Here is a 22805-nt window from a genome sequence, read left to right as displayed (position 1 = left end):
GGTAGAGGTGAGGAAAGAGGGGAGATAAAGGATGTGAGTTGGAGGGAAAGAGATTAAAAGAGAGGGAAGGGTCAGGTAAAGGTGAGGAAAGAGGGGGAGAGAAAGGGTGTGAGTGGGAGGGAAAGAGATTAAGAGTAAAACTGGGAGGGAGGTGAAAGGAAAAGAAAGAAATGAGAAGGAAGGAGAAAAATACGGGGACGAGGGAGAAGAAAGAAAGGCAGTGGGGGAGGAGTGAACCAGGGAAAAGACTAACGGCGCAATAGGCAGCGACGGAAAAAAAAAAAAAATAGGTGGGTGACGTAGGTGCTTATTTAGGTCTGTTCCTACTTACGTTGATTTATATCGTTTTCCTTTTTTGGGCTAGAAAAATATTATTTGACCGGAAAATCCCGCAATATAGCGAAAAATCTGCGATACGATACAATTTAAAAATCCGCGATACAGCGAGACCGCGATGAGTGAACCGCTATATGGCGAGAGATTACTGTATATGTAAAAAGAAAAAAAACAGGCATCCAAAATACATACAAAGTTTGGTGACATTTCACTTCCAAAATATAAGCATTGTGTAACAGTAATCAACTGTAGAGGAAAATTCCCCTCATAGCAAATAATGTAAAATAATAATAAAAATAATAATAAAAATAAAAATAATAATAATAATAATAATAATAATAATAATAATAATAATAATAATAATAATAATAAATAAATAAATAAATAAAAATTCTTAATAAATGAAAATTTTGCTTTCATATTAGAATAAAAAATAATGCTCCAGATCACTACTAATGACTTGGAATATTAGATTATCTTAATGTTTCATTTATTGCAGTGTATTTTGCTGAACTGTGGAGGAAAATACCACAGGAAAATACCACTCGGCAAATAACGTAAAAAAAATAAAAATTCCTGATAAATTAATATTTTGCTTTCATAACTGAATAAAAAATAATGTTCCCCATCCTGCTCTTCATCTGTTTCTGACTCATCACTTTCCTCGGAGTGCTCATCATCTGGGTCACCTGAATTGACAAAAAAATCTTAATCATCTGAATCACCAGATGAGGTATCCGATCGTCCTCCGCAAAAGACGGTCGAGTTCATTTATGGTGAAAAGGGGGGAAAAAAGCATTTATCAATAGTTTTCGTATGTACAGCTGATCAAAATGTAAGATACTGTATCGATACTAACTCATATATGCATCATAAAAACTACACCAAATAGCGGAACAAGATTATATCATCAGTGGGTCGCGAACTGGTACATATATGCGCCAACCCATGCCTGGTACATTGGTGCACCAATACGCGATAGAGGGAAACAATATTAGTGGTCTGCGATTCGGTATATATTTGTACCGTGGATTTTTACGCTCTCTACTACAGGCTATCCTCTCACAATGATACATACATCCTCTCTCTGCAAAAGTCCGACGGACACTGGCGTGGTGGCGCTGTGAAGGTTCCGCGGGGCAGGCGAGAGCGCTGAATTGCCAAACACGGGTAACGTGTTAAGAAACATGATCCCTGCAGCTACCGGGTTAATGGAGAGTTTTGGCTTGCTTCTACGGGTGTAAATATCATGGAAACCAATTTCTAGCTTCTTATAAATCAGTGCTTTTATAATACTGAAATATAACCAACTTTATTAGACTAAACCCTGTACCAAATTTACTTACCACTCCACCTGCTACAATCCCTCCTCCACTGGCAATGGCAGAGGCAGACATCATGGATGCTCCCCAGGTACCGGCAGCGATGCCCGCACTCGTGAATCCGAGACCTGAAAAACTTATATCCTTACAAATACAGTTGTACCTCGGTTTACGAGTTTAATTTGTTCCAGAATTTACTCGCACACCAAAATGAATTTCCCCATTAAAATTAATGTGAATCCCATTAACCTGCTGACTGTGGATTTCCTACAAGAAGACATCACCAAGCTACATGAATGGATGAAAAAGTGGCTGCTACAATTCAATGAAGAAAAATGTAAAGTCATGCACCTTGGGAGGGGATATCCAGCATACCACATGGGAAACACTCCACTATCCACCACAGAGGCAGAGAAAGACCTGAGAGTATGTGTGACCAGGCTCAGTGAAAGCCAAATTCGGTGGCTGAGTGGATAGCATGACGGCGCCGCGTCCAGGACGACACGGGTTCGCGCCCCGCCCAGTGACACCAAGCTGGGATTTTTCAGTCACAACCGAGTGGCCTAAGACTACCCACATGCTGTCCAGAAGACCACCTATCAACCCGGAATCTAGATTCTAGGATCAAAGATGAGCTCCGGGGGATAGCATGAGCCAATGCAAGATGGCGCCACTATAAACACTTGCCCGCTCCACAACGGGCTGGGGCTGACCACCAGGCCCTACTATGCAAGCCTACTGGCACCACAGGCGAAGACGTACAAAAAAAAAAATCGCAGTGGATTGGTTAATGCATCCCATATCCACCCAAAAATATTAAAATAAAAACCATTTTACATTATTTTATACAGAATAAAAGTAATTTCACTAACAAATAGCAATGACAAAAAATATACATAGTATAGTATAGTAATTCACTAATAAATATGTAATATATATAGTAAAATAATAAAATATAAAAAAATATAAATTATATAGTATAATATGTAAATAATATATTGTGAAGGCAAAGAGTACCAGAAAAATTGGTTGAATCGGTGATGGGACTACATGAAGGTACAAAATCGAGAACGAAAACAGTGGTGGGAACATCAGATGAGTTCGAAATTGGAGTGGGTGTTCACCAGCGATCTGCCCTTAGCCCGCTCCTGTTTATAACAGTAATGGAGGAGGCAACAAAGGAAGCAAGAGGAGAGGCACCATGGGAGCTGCTGTATGCAGATGATTTGGTAGTAAATGCAGAGACAGCAGAGAAGTGAAAGAGAAGTTTAATAAATAGAAGGAAGGAATGGAGGAGAGAGGTTTGAAAATTAATAAGGAAAACAACAAAGTACATGGTGACTGGAAAAGAAGCAGGAGAAAAGATTAAATCAGGAAAATATCCATGAGGATGCTGTGGGAAGGGAGTAGGTGCAAATTCAGTCTTTTGCACATGTTGCAGGCAGTGGTGCCCCTGGATGCTCAGGCCTCAGAAATGTCAGAGGAGTGCAAAATTTTACATGCCCAGCTTGCGTAAGGAGACAGCAAGGACAAGAAACTGAGAGGGAAGAACAAGAGGTGAATGGAGGAAAGCTGGATGAGGTAGAACATTTCTGTTATTTGGGAGATGTTCTGGACTGTGAGGCGGGAGTGGAGAGGACAGTGAGAGCGAGAGTGGCAGCAGCGTGGTTAAGGTGGAGGGAGGTGGCTAGTCTGCTCGTGAATCGTAGCATCCCTCTAAAAAGCAGAGCAGGGGTGTGCCAAGTGTGAATTAGATCAGTGATGTTGTATGGAACAAAAACATGGGCTCTAACTAGAAAATTGATGGAGGTATTGAGAGCACGTGATTGCAGAATGCAGAGGTATATGGCAGGGATCAGGTGGCAAGATAAGGTGTCCAGTGCAGACGTAGCTAACAGATGTGGAGTAGAGGACCTGGAAACAGTGCTCAGAAGGGAAAACCTCTGATGGTTTGGACATGTAAAGAGAGCAGGTGAGGATACAGTGCTGGGAGTTGTGGAGAGATTGGAGGTAGAAGGAAGGAGAGCAGTTGGTTGATCTAGGAAAACGTGGAGAAGGTGTTACAGGAAGACTTGGTATTGATGGGATTGGATGAACATTGGGCAGAAGTCAGAGTAGAACGGAGGAGAGCCATAAAGCGTCCAACCGCTCAGGATGAGTGAAAACGGACGTTAAACAAAATGATGATGATGATGATATAGTGCTGAAAACACAAAGATTGCACACTAGAGCACAAACGTAAGCGGACACGAGTGTGCGGGTGCTGCCTCTGCAAGTGTACAACGTGGACTGAAGGCAGTGTCACACTGCGTGTTTACCTCCAACCATTGGAGCTAGGAGCAACCGCGGTTGCCCGTACACCCAACTGGGAGCGAGTTGTTGGTTTGGGTAAACACCCCTGTCCTCCCATCTTTGAAGCCATGATCACACCCACAACTGCTTCTTCCTTCCATTTAACTGAAGCAACAAGTCACAATTTGAGTAACAGCAGCACAAGCCACAACAGTCCTTACTTTTGCAAACAGCGCCATGTATATACAGGGCATAGCTGGACACGATAACAGAAAACCTTATTCCCGATAACTGATAATGGAAAACCTTATCAGTGATAACCGATATTCGTTAACTGGAGACACAAATATAGGCGATAATCGATAACCGATACCCGACATAAATCAACAACTCCGATACTAGCTAGCGATAAGTTCGATAGGCGAAAACTATACTATATCCACACGTTGACACGTACATATGGACGGTAATGCTAGTAACGCCTGACCCGGTGTTGTGTTATTTGGCGTCCCCACCGTCAAAAGCTGGCGTTTTTGTTTCCAAACACTGGTCTCTCGTGAACTGGCCCATCACTACTTATTCAGTCATTCTTACTGATCACCATTAACACTTTAACAGTCACTTCAGTAAAGAAGCACTGAAGCACTGGGAACCAGAACACTGGCAATCACTCCGTCACTCGAGACGCAGCTGAGAGGCCACGCGTCACGCCGCCACGTGGTAACACAAGCCGCTGGTCTATGTTTACGCTCTTTACAACGGATCATAAATTTCAGGCAGCGAATAATCATTTTGGGGGCAAAGTTAAATGATTTTTTCTCTTTGATATAGTGATTTTTTAGTTTAACAAATAAAATAACCAAGTGTTTTAATGTTGATGATCTAAGTATGAAATCTCTTCACCGAAGATATTTTATATCCCGAAGTTTTTTCATACAACACCGGGCGCCCGGGCCACGCATGCGCAGTAGGGAGGAGACAATGGGTTTTTCCGAGGCAGAAAAAAGTAGTGATTATCGCTAGTTTAGTTCCAAAAGTTCCAAAAGGATGTAGGGATGTAGAATAGGCTTCTAGGACAGCCACTCCAGGCATGAAGGATCCTGTTGCTGATACTCATCCCAACTCTCACCTGTGGCTCCAAGAAGTTGTCAGCCTAGGACAATGGCCACATCCCGGGCAACCATCTTGGCTGATGGGCTAAACCAGGTGAGGGGCACCTCAAGACCAACATGGGGTGTAGAGCAGTGCCAGCTCCAAGGTGAAGACTGGAGCAGTAGCATGGCGTATGAGATGTTGTATACGTCCACCGGTGTGCAACTGTGACAGCAAGGTGTGTGACACACTTCAGGGCGAACCGGGCACAAACACGGTCATCGGCCAGTCACCGTAGAAGAGGAGTGGAGCCCTCACTACGTATCCATCCTAGTATAACCATGGACAAGGCGAGAACAATGAATAAAGACAACGATGTTAACGGGAGCAGTGGTCCTCAGATAGCTGCTGTCGCGTCCGGTCGGGAAGCTCGCGTGCGGCAGGCGAATCCTGTCTGTCATCAAGCGACTGCAAGCAAACAAAGAAAAAGATGGAAAATTGCAACATGGAATGTGCGAACAATGCATCAAGCAGGAAAGCTTGATAATGTGCATCAAGAGGTGGAAAGATTGAAGATAAATATATTGGGAGTCAGTGAAGTGAGATGGACAGGAAGTGGAGAAATGCAGTATGAAAAGAGTAAATTCATCTACTCGGGAGGAGATAGACACGAGAGGGGAGTTGGAGTACTCTTGGCGAGAGAGGTAGCAGATAGTCTCAAAGGTTATTGGGCAGTAACAGACAGAATAATATTGGTAAAGCTACATGGAAAACCAATGGACATCAATGTCATACAGGTCTACGCACCAACGAGTGATGCTGACGAGGAAGAAATCGACCAGTTTTATGAGAGTATCGACAATGTATTGAGCCAATGTAAGAGCCATGAAATCAATATCATAATGGGAGATTTGAACGCCAAAGTAGGACAGGGCAGAGTAGGACAGTTGGTAGGACCTTTCAGCCTTGGAGAAAGGAATAATAGAGGACAGAGACTCGTTGAATGGTGCTTGGAGAAAGCACAAATAGTGGTTAATACCTGGTTTAGACATCATAACAGACATTTGTGGACGTGGAAGCACCCGGAGTGTGAAAAATCAAATAGACTACATTACAATTAATGAAGGATACCGGAATGCAGTTACACAAGCAAGAACTTTTCCAGGTGCTGATGTCAACAGTGACCATGTGCCACTGGTAGCGACCATTAGACTCATGCTTAAGCATCTAAAAAAGCCAAATTATATACCCAGAAAAAATATTGAATTACTGGGGAAAGATGCGAGAGTGACAGAGAGATATGCGGTTGAAGTTCACAATAGATTTGCTTTGCTAGAAGCAGATAGTGATGGAGCGAAGGAACAGTGGAACATCTTAGCAGAGGCAATACAGAAGGGGGTGCAAGAGGCCATACCAGATAAGAGGCGAAGAAAGAAGAAACCATGATTGACGGAGGAAATTTTGGACATGATGGATGAACGGAGACGGTTAAAGGGACGAGATGATATGCAATATAGAATTAAGAATATAGAGATACACCAAGAATGCAATAGAAAGAAGGAACAATGGCTTAATGAACAGTGTGAAGAGGTAGAAGAACTATGCAGAACTCATCAACACTCAAGATATGGGAAGATAAAGGAAATGACACCGAAGCGGAAGTGGAACAAAGGAAGTGCTGTGAAAAAGAAAGATGGAACAGCAGTGATGGGAGATGAAGAGGTCGGAAACAGGTGGAATGAATACATAGGGGATTTGTTCAGTGACGACAGACCAGAGATAGAGGAAGCGATAGAAGAAAGTGAAGGCCTGGATATCCTAGAAGATGAAGTGAGGTGGGCAATGAACGGTATGAAGAGAAGAAAGGCAACAGGAAGTAACGGAATTGCAATTGAAATGTTACAAGCTCTTGGAGATATGGCAGTAAAGAAAGTTACCGATATTGCAAACAAGATTTACCAGTCGGGACACATAGCAGAACAAATGTGCAAATCTGTGTTCATAGCAATTCCAAAAATAAGTGGAACACTTGATTATGAGAAACACCGGACGATCTGCATTATGAGCCAAATCACAAAAATCATATTGAAGGTGATACTGAAACGATTAAGAGGGAAAATACGTCGGGAAGTATCAGAGGAACAGTGCGGATTTGTTGAAGGAAGAGGAACAAGCGACGCAATATTTATGTTGAGAACGTTGGCTGAAAGAGTAATAGAGAAGCAAAGAAATCTGTATGTTTGCTTTATCGGCTATGAGAAAGCTTTTGACAAAGTTAGGTATGTGGACCTAACGGATATATTGAGGAGCATAGGAGTGACTGGAAAGGAATACAGACTGATAAAGAATCTTTACTGGAGACAAAAAGCTTGTATGAGAGTAAATGGAGGAGAAACAGAATGTCAAAATATAAGAAGAGGAGTCAGGCAGGGATGCGTATTATCTCCAGATTAGTTTTCTCTATATGGAGAAATAATAATGAGGAACATCAGGGATTGTGAAGGTATAAGAGTTGGTGGACAGAATATTAACAACCTGAGATATGCAGATGACACAGTTTTGATAGCAGACACAAATGAGAAGCTGCACATTATGTTTGACAGAGTAAAAGAGGAAAGCGAAAACAGAGGACTGACAATTAACGCCCGAAAAACAAAATGCATGGTAATGACAAAGGATCTTCCTGGACCACAAATGGAGCTGCGCTGTGGAGACCGATTGGTGGAAAGGGTGGCAAGTTTTAACTATCTGAGAAGTATGGTAACAGAGGATGTGAAATGCGACACAGAACTTAAGAGAAGAATAGGAATTGCAAAAGAGGCATTTGGTAATAAGAACAAGAAAAAGTCTGATTAAAACCTACATGTGGTCAGCCCTGCTATACGGAGTGGAGAGTTGGAATATATCAACAGCAATGGTGAAGAGACTGGAAGCGATGGAAATGTGGTTATGGAGGAGAACGATGAAAATACCATGGACAGCCAGAAGGACAAATGCAGACGTTCTACAAATGGTGGGAGAGACAAAACAGTTGATGGAAGCAGTGAGAGGAAGACAGCTGAAGTTTTTTCGGCCATGTAATGAGGAGAGAAGGACTGGAGAATTTGATTATGACTGGAATGGTGGAAGGAAGAAGAAGTAGAGGAAGACCAAGAATAAAATACATGGATGGACTGGTGGAGTTGGTGCGGGGAGAGATGACACGTGGGCAGTTCATCAGAGTTACAAGAAACAGAGAAGAGTGGAAGTCCATGGTTGCCGACGTCCTGGAGGATATGGCACAGCGGTAAAAGCTCCAAAAGTAACGAATATACCGATATATAAATAAATAAGTAGCGGATGGCCGATAACCCGATTTTGTTATCAGCGATAAAGTATCGTGATAACGCCCAGCTGTGATACAGGGCAACTGGTTTGTTTACGTTGTGGATACGGGCAACTGACCATGATCGTGTGCGACACACACACAGAGAAAAGTTGGAGTTGCTAGTTGCACCCACAGCCAACGCGGTTGGAGGAAAAAGGCCCAGTGTTTGGACCAGTTTGAACTCAATTCCCATTGTTTTCAGCTCTGAGCATCATGTGGCAAGAAAAAGGAACCCACGCTCAGGTCTTTGACTCGTATGAACAGGATACTTGTACACCAAATCACTGCTCATAAATCAAGGCAATTTTTGCTCGTAAATCAAAACCCTCGTAAATTAAGGCACTCGTAAACCGAGGTATTACTGTACATGGCAAACTTAAAAGATAGTGATTACAACTACATCTCACTCTGGGATACAAAAACCATTTTTCTAATAAGTTTTGTAATTCTATTCATATATCTGATAACTGGTTTTGAAGGAAATTTTTGTGCTTTTACCAAAGGACACAGAAACCCTAAATATGAAACTAAATTAGTAACTTCACCTCTGTTGCTAGGAGAGTGAACAGAGGAGTATAAGGGCTGCCGCGGCTTGTGGTGCCATTACCAAAGTTATGGACTCGTTGCTGCAGTTAAATGGAAGGAAGAAGCTGTTGTGGGTGTGGCATGTCTGTGGTTCTTCCATGCCAGAGGTTCTCATTGGCACCACTGCGTGTGTGTGGCAACCCACCACCTAGACTCCGCCCACATAAACAAGTGGATTGAGTAACAACAAACACACACACACACACACGTATGCACATACTAGACTCATCAGGAACCATGGCATTTGTTTCTGTAAAACTGAAATGACTTTGCCATTTCCTAGTGTGTTAGAACGTACTTGGCGAGTGGTTCATACAAAGCAAACATACCCCATGGCAAGAAGAGAGAAGTGCTAAAGATGAATGCTCTTCTTGCCAAGAGTTAGGTTTGGTCCGTGTGAGCGACTCACCAAATACGTTCTAACACACTCAAAGAAATGGTGAAATCGTTTCTGTTTGTCAGAAACATCTGCCATGGTTCCTGATGAGTTTGGTGTGTGTGTGTGTGTGTGTGTGTGTGTGTGTGTGTGTATTTACCTAGTTGTTGTGAAATACAGGAAAAGAGCCGTACTAGGCTCATGCTGTCCCGTCTCCATAACGCTTATTATCCAGTTTGGCTTTAAGTTCATGAATCGTTTTTGCACACACAGTCTCCTCGTCAAGTCCGTTCCATGTTATGCTTCTGTATGGAAAACTGTATTTCTTGATGTCTCTCCTACAGTCGCTCTTCTTCAATTTCTTACCATTGCCTCTTGTCACACTTCTGTCACGTACCACTAGTTCTTCCCTGTCCAATTTCTCCAATCCCTCTTGTATCCTGTACAATGCTATTAAGTCCCGTCTCTTCTTCTCTCCAGTGTTGTAAGTCCCAATTTCTCCAATCTTTTTTTCATAAGTACGTTCTCTCAGAGTTTCCGGTAATTTAGTCGCTGCTCTTTGCATTCTTTCCAACTTTCTAATTTCTTTCTTCAATCTAGGTGACCACACTAATGCTGCATATTCCAGTCTTGGACGTATCATCGATGTTATTAGTTTCTTCACCATTTCTTCATCTAAATATGCAAATGCTGCTTTTATGTATCTAAGAAGATTGAATGTTTCCCCAATTATCCGGTCTATATGTTTTCCAAAGGATAATTTGTCTGTTATGATCACTCCCATATCTTTTTCTTCAGTTTTTTTTCATGATTCTTTCATTACTCAGAGAGTAGTTCCCCGATATTCATCTACTGCTCTTACCAAACCCCATCACGCTACACTTCTCTGTATTGAATGTCATTTCCCATTTGCGTGACCATTCGCTTATTCTATTGAGATCTTGGCTCAGGGCTACACAGTCTTCTTCATTAGCCACCCTCCTCATTATTTTAGCATCATCAGCAAACATATTCATATAGCTTGTCACCCCTTCTGTCATGTCATTAATATAAGTTACAAACATAATCGGAGCCAGCACCGATCCTTGTGGGACTCCACTAGTCACTTCCATCCAGCTTGATTTATTATTCCTAATTACTGTTCTCATTTCTCTCTTCGTCAAAAGGTCCATAATCCAATCCAATATTGAACCACCCAGACCTCCAACATGATTAAGTTTCCTTAATCGCTTGTGTGGTACTTTATCAAACACCTTCTTTAAGTCCAGATACACACAATCTGCCCAACCGTCCCTTTCCTGTATTATATCAATTACTCTTGAATAGAAGCTGATCAGATTAGTTACACAAGACCGTCCTCCTCTGAATCCGAATTGGCTATTTGTTAATATACTGTTTTCTTCTAAATACTCCACCCATCTGTTTTTTTTATAATTTTCTCACACATCTTTGCTACTACACTTGTTAATGACACTGGACTATAGTTCAATGGGTCTTCCTTACTTCCTCCTTTATATATTGGGACGATGTTAGCCCTCTTCCAGTCTCTCGGTACCTTCCCTTGTGCTAGTGAGACATTAATCAAGTTGGTCAACTTTTCAGCCATTTGCTGGTTACACTCTTTTAGCACTCAATTTGATATACCATCCGGTCCTGCTGATTTCCTCACATCCAATTCTTCCAATAATTTTCTAACTTCATCTGCTAATGTTCGTATTCTCTCCAGACCCACTCTATTCCCCGGCACTGCATCTACACCTTCAAACTCACTCTCCCTTGTGAACACTGTTTGGAAACAGTTACTCATCACTTCTACTATTTCACTTATACTATCAAAAGTTTCACCATTAACTTTACCTTTTTGAATCTCATCTCTATTTTTCAACTTATGAACTTATAAAACAGTTTTGGCTGGTCTTTGCACTTATCTACAATATTTTTCTCAAAATTCCTTTTTTCTTCTCTTCTTACAGTGACATAAGCATTCCTCTTCCTTTTGTACTCATTCCATAGATCCATCCTCCTATTTTTTCTCCATTTGTTCCATGCCTTCTTGTTTTCCTGCTTGGCGTCTACACACTTTCTATTGTACCACTCTTCTCTTGATTTCTGGTCTTCTTTCATCCTTGGTACCCACTTTTCCACTCCTTCGTTGTAAATCCGCAGAAAGATAGCCCATTTGTCCTCCACATTTTCAGCCTCAAAAAAAGTATCCCATTGTGCTTCCTCAAAATGCTTCCCAAGTTGTTCAAAATTTGCCTTATTAAAGTTAAACCATTCTTTCCTGTAGTCCTCATTTCTGATTATTTTACCTCCTTCTCGTAATATGTACTCGATGAGTACGTGATCGCTCTTCCCTACAGGGCTCTTATAGTTCATCTCCTGCATGATATCTGGCTCCCTGGTGATTATCAAGTCCATTCTAGATGGCTCGACTTCTCTGAATCTTGTATTTTCCTCCACCCACTGTGTGAGGACGTTATCTATAACCAATTCCAAAACCTTGTTCCCCCATGAAGCTTCACTTCCTTCCGTTGACCAGTTTTCCCATGACACTTCCTGACAATTAAAATCTCCCATTATCAGAATCTTATCCTTCTCCTCATCAATCTCCTTAGGCAATCTAATGTATCTTCCAGTTTCTTCTTGTACAATTCTTCTGTCCATGAACTGTTTTTTGGGGGACATACACCACTACGATGTTTCTGCATCCTCCCTTTTGCAGTCTTATTCCCACACTCAAGACCTCCGCTTCCCCTTCGCCATAGGTGACACCCTCCACTGTCCATTCTTTTTCAACAACAGCATCACTCCTCCTCCTTGTTTATTTTCTCTATTTCTCATCCGTACATTATATTTACCATCCCCTTAGTTAAATGCAACTATACTACCAGTCAATTTGGTTTCCGTAATCCCCATAACATCTGTTTTTTCCTTACTCAGGTAATCTCCTATTTCTAACATTGACGATATTAACCCGTTCACATTAGTGTATGCCGCCTTCAAGCTGTATCCTCTTCCCTTCTGTACCACTTCCTTAGGTCCATGTCTGTCACTCTCCAGAAAAACTTATTTTTTTCCTCTTCTGACCTTCCTTCATTCTTTTCATTGGCTTGATTCTTCAAGTCTCTTATTGTGTTCCTTTCCTCCACACTTCTGTCCTTTCTTACCCAGACATTTTTGTAGGTCTCTGTTCTTGCTAACTTCCATGACTTTCCCACCACTTCTTCTGCAGCAGCTTGAGACCTAAACATAATTTTAACTGGTCGTTGGGCTCCTTCTTCATACTTTCCAAGCCTGAATACTTCTTCAATCTCTCCTACCAGCTCATGATCTTCCTGAATTGCTTCAATTACTTGCTCCACTGCCTTCCTTTCTTTCTTTTCCCTTGTATGTCTGACTGGCATGTGCTCTTCATTAATGCCCACCACTATTACAGACTTCTTTTTTTCAGCGGAGTCCCTCAATATTTCTGTTTTTTCTTTTATCACCTTGATCACCTTTTCAGTTATAGCTTCATCCTTAGCCTTGACTTGCTCCTCCACAATTTTCGTAAAGCTAACATTCTCCTTTTCTTGTTCCTTCTTCCAGACTTTGTGTTTCCTTTAATTCCTTGACTTTAACTTCTGTATCCTCTGTCTTCTCATTTAACGTTACCTGTTTGTGCAGGTCACCGTATGCATTTTTCCATACATTTTTCTCCGTCTTTAGGACGTCAACCTCTCTCTCCAACGTCCCCATTCTGTCCTTCATTTCCTTCATCTCCCTTTCCAAGTCAATAAGTCTCCTTCTCAACATAATGTCTCGGTCTCTGTGCCTCTCCACATCTTCCGAGAAACCTTCAACACCATTGTCCCTTGTCCTGGCTCCCCTGCTTATCGGTGTAAACAAACCCAGCGGTGGCGACGATGCCGTCGCCCCTGCCTTCTCCTCGCTCGTTATTCAGTGTTATTCAGTGTTCTCAGCCTTTAACACTTCGGGACAGCACGATTACCACCTAGCACGGCCCCCACCTTAATTTCCACGTCAAGGGTTTAGTTCCCGCGCAGCTTGATGATAGTATGTAGACGCGTCAGAAGTTCAGCTGTGTCCGTCCGCCATCTTGTGTGTGTGTGTGTGTGTGTGTGTGTGTTTGTTGTTACTCAATTCATGTATTTATGTGGGCGGAGTCTAGATGGGGGGATTGGCCGTGTATGCGCAGTGGTGACAATGAGAACTTTTGGTATACGGAGGGATCACAGGCACGCCACACGGGCACGATTATGGTTTCAAGGACAGGAGGACGGGAGTGTTTACCCAAACCTCATCAGAGAACTGTGCTGTGAAGACCAGTGTTGTGTTCCTGAGCCAATAAATCGAACACAAGAACGTAGGAGTCTGCAAGAGGCTGGTATGCCTGTGCAAGGCAGCTCCTTTGAACCTAAGCTCCTGTGAATCTAACCCCACCTAATATCACTGTTCAAGAATTTATCTAATCTATTTTTGAATGTGACAATTGTATTGGCACACACCACATGACTGCTCAGTCTGTTTCACTCATCTATCACTCTGTTAGTAAATCAATTTTTGCCTGTGTCCCTGTTGAGTTTGAACTTATCCAGTTTAAACCAATTACTACGTGTCCTACCCGGTTCTCTTGCCAACAGAACCTTGTGAATATCTCCCTTACTAAAGCCCTTCACGCAGTGATTCAGAGGTAAATTTATGGGAAATAGCATCTTGCTAGTTTCAAAAAACATAACTTGTCTTGATTTGCATATGCAGGCCCATAATTTTGGCAGATTTTTTTTTGTGGGGGGCTGGAGGGCATTATAGGCTCATGAGGTGGGGGAGCTGGCAGCGAAGTGAGCATAGCCATGCTGTCAGGGGATGTGTGAGAACAGCTGTTTACCAACAAGTCTTTGTTTGAATGCATTCACTTCTGAGCATGTGTAGTTCGCCGGAGGACAGCCAGGAACACAACATCGGGAGTCCTTCCACAATTTTCAGACAGGAGAAAAAGATTTTTGGAACTGTGGCTCCACAGCACGGGGTGTTCTCTTATCTCGTCAACTAAATAGTAAACAAAGCAGCTCTGCCAGTCCACTTTACGAGTCTCTTGGTGGGCCATCTTACACTGCCATCGTCTGTTTGTCTGCAAACAGCTGCACGGTTGCTCGTACCCACAACTGTTTTCCAGCCGTTCGGACGACCAACAACTCGCTCCCAGTTGGGCATATGGGCAACTGCGGTTGCCTGTACCCCCAATGGTTGGAAGAAAACGGCCAGTGTGACACTACCTTTTAAGGCAGCGCGCGTGACGCTGATGGTAGGTAGAGGTGACCCGTACGTGTCAGAGCAGCGCGAAACTCGGAATGGTAAGAATTTAGGAAAGAGATCTAAAATTTTATTATAAATTCTTCAACCTTTTACGTAACTACACGAATATTTGGGTCATTCACTCACCATTTTTCCTTTCTCTCCACAGCTTTAAGGCTACTTTTCATCTCCACTACTCACCCATTAGTACGAGGGGAGTTCCAAACACTGCAGCCGCTCCTCCGGCCACAGCAGCAGTGCCGTACAGTAAGAGATTCCCATTTTGATCCCGGGACTCTTCATGTGAAGCTCCAAACTAGAAAAAAAAAATTAGCCACTTATAATTTTCTCCACTGTGTCCCATTTGCTTTTGACAGTTTTTTAAATTTATAGGGGGCAAAAATTGTCCTTTAGTTGTAGTTTTAAATGATACCTAACAAAAGTCGGTCAGACTTTTTACCGATTTTGTGAATTTTTTTGAAGTTTAAAAAAGCTACTTTTCGAGATATTGGTTACTAAAGGTTTTTTTTTCCATTTCATTCCTGTCTTGCCACATGTATTTATTTGATTGGCATGAAATTTTCACATATTATTGTGCATACCTTGTTGACTTACTGGAGAATGATTAGACATCTGGTCCCCCTTTATAAAAGAAGTTTTAATCAATCAAAGGTGAGGGTGGCAGAAGGTCAAGGTGTTCCTGCACGACCATACTGGGCAATTCTGTCTCTAATAGTGTTTGTAGCTAAAAAAGCGACACGGTGATTAAAGTTTTCCTTGTAATAAGACTCAATGTTCACAAATCTGTGAATGATCTGTTGTCCGAGCTGCAGTGGTGTCATGAGGCAATGTAGCAATGGAACTGACGATAAGTTGAGTTGTTGGTGGTGGAGTAAGTGGTGACGAGGCAGGTGGTCATGGAAAAGGGCGTGATTAGTACTACGTGTTGAAGCAAGTCGCAAAACACGAGGGTGGTGAGCGGCAGGGTGAGTGGTGGCCCGGCGCGTAGCGAGTGCCCGGAGTGCCATCACGCTCCCTCACTTCTACGCTGCTCTCTTGCTTGTTTTACGAGTCTTGGCCGCTCCATAAGCCCTCTTGATGTTGATGACTCTCTCTCTCTGGTTGCCTTGCACTTGTACATCATTTGTAAGGACATTTTGGGGGGGGCTGGAGTGGAGAGAAAAATGCGACGCACTCTCCCCCTGTGTCTCGCGAGGCACTAGCGCAGTGGGGCCTCTTCCGTCCCTGGGCCCGGATCCAAAGAGAAGGCTGCTTACCGACATCGGTATCGTTACTGAACGTTCGCCCGGACAACATCACTAAATTCAGATCCAAGGAGGAGACTTAACGATATCGCTCGGGCTTCGCTACTGCAGAAAGCCAACTGATTGGATAAGCGCCACGATGATGTCATCAGACTCGACAGCCAGTCACAGCAAGTCTTTGAAAAAATTTCAGCCAATCATACGGCTGCATTCCTCAGCTGTGGCGGCCAACGTTGCCAGATTGGCGTACTCAGCCGCTTATATTTCCAACTTCCTACCCCAAAACGGTCTTCTGGGCTGCAATAACGAAACTCATCTATAGTTATCGTTAAAAGAGTTAGATCCTGATGTTTCTTGGCAATATTTAGGCAACTTTGGCGTTAGAAACCGGTAAATACTATGCTCTGAGTACGATAATCCTCACCTTACACACGGCAGGAAAGTACTTTTACCCAGAAAAATATTGAACCACTAAGGAAAATGCGGCGGCCGAGGTTCAGTGAGTCCAAGCTGCTGACAATGGTTGAGGAGGTGGAGAAGAGAGAGGCAGTCATCATGGGGAAATATGACTACGAGGTATAACGGGAGAAGAAGCAGCCTATAGCTGGCAGCAAGTCGTCCTCAGCCTCTTATGGTTGCCGATTTCCGACACAAAAACTCTGTCCTGGGCCCCGATAACTGGATTCATATATTGTTGTAGTCGTAATGATTGATTATTAGTGGTTCTGGGCAATAGTTAAGGGTTAGAAACCGGTAAATACGATGCTCTGAGTACGACTATCTGGCAATGGTGCTTAGAGATGCCAGATTTTCTTGTGACAGTGACACTCTTTAATGGGGAGGGGGCCGGGGCACGGCCCGGGATGGAGGTCAGCAGCAGCGAGGCAGCGCTTGTGTTGATATTTTAGTCGTGTGCAGTGTGTACAGATCATCCTTTTATAATTAAATTTGCTCTGTGTACTCTAAAACCTATATTTAATGCTAAAAAATCATAAGTAAGTTTATCATGATGAACTGCGCTACGTTTACGAAGGGACTGGGGCTCTCGTTAAGTTAACCACGCTGTGACGTCATAGTTTAGCTTCTTGGATGCCATTAACGAATGTTTACGTCGGTATCTCAGTTAGCGAGATCGCTAACGCTTCTGCTTCTTGGATCTAGGCCCTGCTCGCCACGCGGAGAGGATGACAAATGACAAAATTTACGGAAAAAAATATTCTAATGCAAATTTTAAATATATACAAGTATTGAATGATACCGCATATGTTGACGCATATGTCCGGCTATGACACAACAATGCAGGGCATCTAAAAAGGCCTCCAGGGAGGAGGGGTTTTAATTTTACGAAAACAAACCTCACAACCTGGCAATTTAGGGGTTCCCGGGCATGATGAGCAAAAAACATGTATTCATCCAATTTTAATTATATTCGTCAAAAAATACCCCGTGGTCACGCTCCTTAAGATTAGTCAGCAACCTGGGACTGCATAATAAACAACTCCACAGTTAGTGTGTCTAGCTATGAATCTGCTTGATCTCAAACTCAAACTTTCAGATATTGATCCGAACCGGCTCCAGTATATCTACCAACCGAAGGAAGGAGGTCCAGTGCAGCTGAAAGATGCCATACTCACAGATGAAGAGAAAAGGAAAGTAGTCCAAGATGTTCATGACTCCAGTAGAGGAGCTCACATGGGGATCAGTAAAACTATTAAGAAAATTACTGAAAGGTTTTATTGGTTAGGAATTAAAAAAGATGTCATGAAGTGGATAAGAGAGTGTGATAGGTGTCAAAGATCTGAAAAAATTAAAACTGTGGCATCAGTTTTGAAACCTATTAAGACTGAAGGCCCATGGCAGATGATTGGTGTAGATTTAATAGGCCCACTACCTGAAAGTCAATCTGACAACGAAAATGTTTTAACTTTGACAGATTTATGGTCAAAATTTGTAGAAGCATTCCCTTTCCCTTCAAAATCTGTTGATTGTGTTTGTGACAAATTTCTGAGTTTTTTTACCGTTTTGGGCCCCCAGAAAAATTTTTAACAGACCAGGGAAAATAATTATGTAATGGATTAAGTGATAAAAAAAATTCCCTTTTCCAAATTAAGCATCTTGTAGCTTTCCTTTTGTGCCGAGGCGCCCCGACACGATCACCGCCACTCTGGGTGGGGTCGGCATTATTGTGGGAGGCCCCCTTGTCATATACCAAATCTCTACCCGGATGAGTTATAGTGAGCTCCAGCGGATGAAGGTTACACATAGAATGAAATTCTACTGCTCCATTACCTTGTTTGACCTTAACTGTTCTTACTTTATTATCCAATCCCTTAATAATTTGCAAGACAGTGCCCATTAACCAGAAGGGTCTGGGTTTAATTAAAGCTTTAATCAGAACTATATCTCCTATTTTAATTTTGTTTTCCCAAGTTGACTGATATAGGTTTCTGCTATGTTTTCTTAAGCTGAGTAGATAACTCTCAAACCACAACTTTTGAAGCTTTCTAATGCTTCTTCTTGTACTTCAAGAATCTTTTCTAAAGAGGGCTGGCTCTGGTCATCGACCCACACTTCCTCATCCCCCCTCAATACGAGAGATGGGTTCCCATGAAGTTTCAAGGAGTTAGGTGTTATAAACTCCAAGCTTTCTGAACTGGATCGGTAGGTCAAGGGTCTAGAATTTATGGCCAACTGGATGCTTGACAAGGATGTTAACATCTCAAATTATGTCAACTTGGCCCTTCCGACTACTTTATACAAACAATTCTTGAGCACCCTTATTAACCTTTCCCAAGCAGAGCCTACCCATGCTGAATATAAGGGAATTCTCATATGCTTGATGTTAATTATCTCCAGTTCTTCTTGAACTTCTTTGGATTGTAGGGAGTTTTCTAAAATGTTGCCACCTTTTAAGAAGGCTTAGGCATTATCACTGTACAGGTAATGGGGAATAGAATATAGGTTACAAAATCTATGAAAGGCTAACAGAAAATTCTTTGTGGACATGTCAGGTAATAATTCAAAGTGAACAGCTCTAATATTAAGACAAGTGAATATCAAAACATAAACCTTGACTGACTGATCACTAAGTTCATCTTTGACCCAGAAATGGCCAGTATAATCTACCCCGACATGCTGAAAAGGTTTAATTAGATTCATGTGATGCTTCGGCATATCTGTGAATTTTGGGTACTTAAATGCCAAGGCATTATACTTTTTGCATACATTACAAGAGCTTAGTGTGCTCTTGACAGCCATCCTACCCTTAGGGATCCAGTACCCTTGTTCACTTAAATAATTCAAGGTAGTTCCAATGCCTAAATGTTGCATTTTGTTATGACAGTCATTTGTTATCAATGTAGTTAACCTGTGCTCCTTAGGGAGTAACACAGGGTGATGTATGTCATACTTGAAGTATTGACACTTACTTATCCTGCCTTTGGACCTTATAATGCCTCTTTCATCTAGAAATAAGTTGAGGTTGGATACCAGAGGAGGAATGTTTTTCTCATTTCCATTATTTGGATTGTTCAAGAAATTCAGTTCATTCTGGAAACACTCAGTTTGAGCCACCTTTACCCAATACTCTAAGGCTTTCTTTTTAGGATCACAATCCTTTATCTTATTTAGAAATTTATATAGGTAAGCTGTGCACCTTAACAAGCCCTCAAAGGAAGAGTATTTATTTATATTTATTACTCCTGTATTTACTTTAGGTGGTTGAGAGGTACAAGCAGTGCATATTTGCCTTTTTGAGAAGGTGCTATGCTCAACAAAGGGTATTGAGGCCACAGTTGGTAATCATTAGTAAGCCACTGTGGTCCCTCCAGCCAGAATATTTTATCTAGACATTTACTATAAGATAACCCTTTGGTTAGCATATCTGCTGGGTTCTCTTCAGTGTGTATGTAACATACCCGCCGGCATACCAACACCACGGAAGCCAGTTAAAAGCCAGCTGGGAAAATTGGGAATACCCCCTTGCACATGGCAATGATTATTTACCGGATCCAGTTTCTCCTCAGCCGAAACAATACCCGTAGCGGTTAATATGTTATAAGCAGGTAAGGGAAGAGTTTAACAGTGTTCATACCTTGCAAGCTGTCTTCCTTGACAACACAAACACAAACACTGGCTAGGAGGGAGGCCTTATAACATGTTTAGAAAATAAAATTCAGCAGAAATTGCACACCATTGGCTGTTCACTCCATCAAAATGAGCTTCCTTTTAGAGCCGTTTTTAAACATCTTGATGGCAGTACCAAAACTCCCACTACTTTCAGTAGTCCGCTGGGAAAACTCTGTGAAATTGATTACCAAGATCAGCCACAAATGGAATTTACCAAACTCCGTGGCCCCCTGGATGACATGGAAATTATGAGGTGACACTGAATGATCTCAGTAGTGATCAGAGGCTTCTTTTAGAGTATACGTTAGGAATTTCCAAGGGTAATGTCAACCCAAAGTTTGCTGCCTGGAAAATTGGATCATTACACCATGCGAGATGGTTGACTTTGTCAATTAGATTGATGTGTTTGTGGACCAGAGGTGTTTACCCCCCAGAACTGCATGATAAGCTTTACTTAGCCATCAAGTTCATTGTGGAAGTGTATGCAATCAGTTGGTTTGAGATCAAAAGCGACAGCAAGTTCCAGTCAGCAGCTGTACATCTTCAACATGATAAAGAGGATCAAGCAGCAGTCTGAAGAAATCCAAGATGTTGCTTTCAGGAACCTGAAGTACAATGCGTTTGCCTCGTTGCCCGAGAATGTGCTGTACTTGATGATGAAGTCTGATGACTTGGAAGGGAGAGAAACTGCTCTGAAGAAAATTATCTCCATCAGGTAACCATTTATAAATTTTAAAATGTAAAGAAAAAATGATTATGGGGATTTATCGAACTGTTATTATAATTAAAGTTGTATTTCAAATTAGAAATTCTGACACCAATAGGGATTGAATTTTATAGTGAAATAAAAACTGGGTAAATTTATTATTATTCTTTCAGAAGTGGGTTGCCAGCCAAGAAGAGCCTGAAAAAGATCACAGACATCAACACTGACGCCACACACTGGTCAGCATTAGTCAACCTGTCTCAAAGTGGGATCTGTGAACCTGCTCTCACAGAAGACTTTTCTGATCAGGAACTTCAAGAAGCACTTCTGAATGGCAACAAGCTGGAGATGCCTGATTTGCCTGCACACTCTCAGAGTGTTGAAAGGACAGTGAGGCTGACATCAGAAGCTTCCCATACTGTTTATGGACTCGAATCAAGGCACAAACACATTCTGGCCAAAGCTCTAAGCCGCCATATGAGGCCTTCATTTGCTTCTAAGGGCTCTTACAGTGAAAATTATGATGATTTTGTTATCTAAATGTGTCTCATTTGACTCCATAAAGTTTATACATGTTTTAACTCATTTTCTATAAAGATGCAACATTTCTGTGGATTTTTCAAATGACAATAACATTTTTCTTCGACAGAAAATGGTGAAAATGCTGTGTTTTATGGTTACAGCACTTTGAAGTTTTTGAAACTGCTTTCTCAAAAAAAAAACAGTTAAGGCTAGGGAGATTTTTTTTTTTTTTGTCGGTTATTATCATATTAATCCCTCACTATCTTGATTAGTCCAAAGTCATTAACTACAAAAGTGTGGAAAATCGATCTACCCAACTCCTCACCTCCCATATATACCTCACCGGGAGTGGCTTACTGTTCACATTGAAGTGTTCAGTAATTACAGTAGGCTTCAGTATGCCAGCTGTTACTGTACAGTGCTGGATTTTCAAAACTTTGAATTTTTATACATATCAAGAGAGAGAGAGAGAGAGAGAGAGAGAGAGAGAGAGAGAGAGAGAGAGAGAGATTGAACTTACAGTAGCTGGAGCAAGGAGGGAACCAAACACAGTCATGGTCTTACCAATTTCATCTGAGAACAGAGAAAAGGGCATTGCATTAGCATCAATAATAATAATAATAATAATAATAATAATAATAATAATAATAATAATAACAATAATAATAATTATGGCAATAACACGGGAAAAGTCCTTTCATCTGGAGTGCAGGGGTCACAGACCCTCCGGGTCAGCATATTTTCTGGATTACCGACATGACCTCAAAGTCTTCAAAACACACCATTCCCAAACATTTACTAGACTTGAGCCAGCAGCTGTCAATATTCAGTCCCTGCCAAGACTTTTACCACACTTAGCATGGCACATTTAAGCATCACACCTGAGAGATTAACTACAACAACTTATTTGAAGACTTGCATTACTTGTCAACAAGAAATGCAAGGTCTGCAGTAGTCAGTGTCCGCCATTTTCTTTTTTGGCTCGAGGCTTAATATATATATATATATATATATATATATATATATATATATATATATATATATATATATATATATATATATATATATATATATATATATATATATAGGGTGCGGTGGACGTAACTCGTACACGGTCATGAGACGTACGTACAAAGGCCGTTTTGTCGAAGCAAAACATAGAGGAAAGTCTTGCTTCCTACAGTAGAAAGAAAACGGGACACCAACAGCTGACGCAGCCATCTTGTGACGCAAGCCTCACGCCTGAAAATGCTAGGCGAGTTTTTTATTTTTCGAATTGTCTGATGCAATTTTCTCGCCTCATAGTACAGTGTATGGTGATTGTGAATATGTCTTGACTTTGTTGGTCAAAGTGTCCATGGCAAATATGATCATATTGAAAAGATATTTGCATGGAAAGATATTGTTGTGCCGAGTTTTTGTGTTCATGGGAATCTCGTTGGTGGATGCAAAATGTTATTGTAAAGCCTGGTTACATTTGACGAGCATAGAAAACCACCTAAAAATTACGTGTTAA

The 22805-nt window shown here is 41.7% G+C and overlaps 1 protein-coding gene across 2 annotated transcripts; it reads right to left on the bottom strand.

Moving 5' to 3' along the window:
• Positions 1–811: 811 nt before the first annotated feature.
• Positions 812–21862, bottom strand: LOC126989404 (interferon alpha-inducible protein 27-like protein 2B). 2 transcript variants are annotated; one of them, XM_050848004.1, is made up of 4 exons: positions 21810–21862; positions 14870–14984; positions 1683–1786; positions 812–1536 (listed from the first exon to the last, which is right to left on the bottom strand). In XM_050848004.1, the coding sequence occupies exons 1-4, from the start codon at positions 21843–21845 to the stop codon at positions 1399–1401; spliced, it is 393 nt and encodes a 130-aa protein (XP_050703961.1). In that variant the 5' UTR covers positions 21846–21862; the 3' UTR covers positions 812–1398. The 2 variants fall into 2 exon arrangements, with proteins under 2 accessions (XP_050703961.1, XP_050703965.1); XM_050848008.1 differs by having other exon boundaries at positions 817–1488.
• Between the last annotated feature and the right edge of the window lie 943 nt (positions 21863–22805).

Source organism: Eriocheir sinensis, chromosome 6 (genome assembly GCF_024679095.1).
Source record: "Eriocheir sinensis breed Jianghai 21 chromosome 6, ASM2467909v1, whole genome shotgun sequence".
In the NCBI taxonomy this organism is placed as follows: Eukaryota; Metazoa; Arthropoda; class Malacostraca; order Decapoda; family Varunidae; genus Eriocheir; species Eriocheir sinensis.
This window is presented reverse-complemented; position numbering and strand designations above follow the sequence as displayed.

Coding starts and splice junctions, on each gene's coding strand:
- LOC126989404 (XM_050848004.1), bottom strand. CDS start 21,845: ATGACTGTGTTTGGTTCCCTCCTTGCTCCAGCTACT. Junction 14,985..21,809: donor CCCTCCTTGCTCCAGCTACT/GTAAGTTCAATC, acceptor TTTTTTTTCTAG/TTTGGAGCTTCACATGAAGA. Junction 1,537..1,682: donor GGATTGTAGCAGGTGGAGTG/GTAAGTAAATTT, acceptor TTAACCCGGTAG/CTGCAGGGATCATGTTTCTT.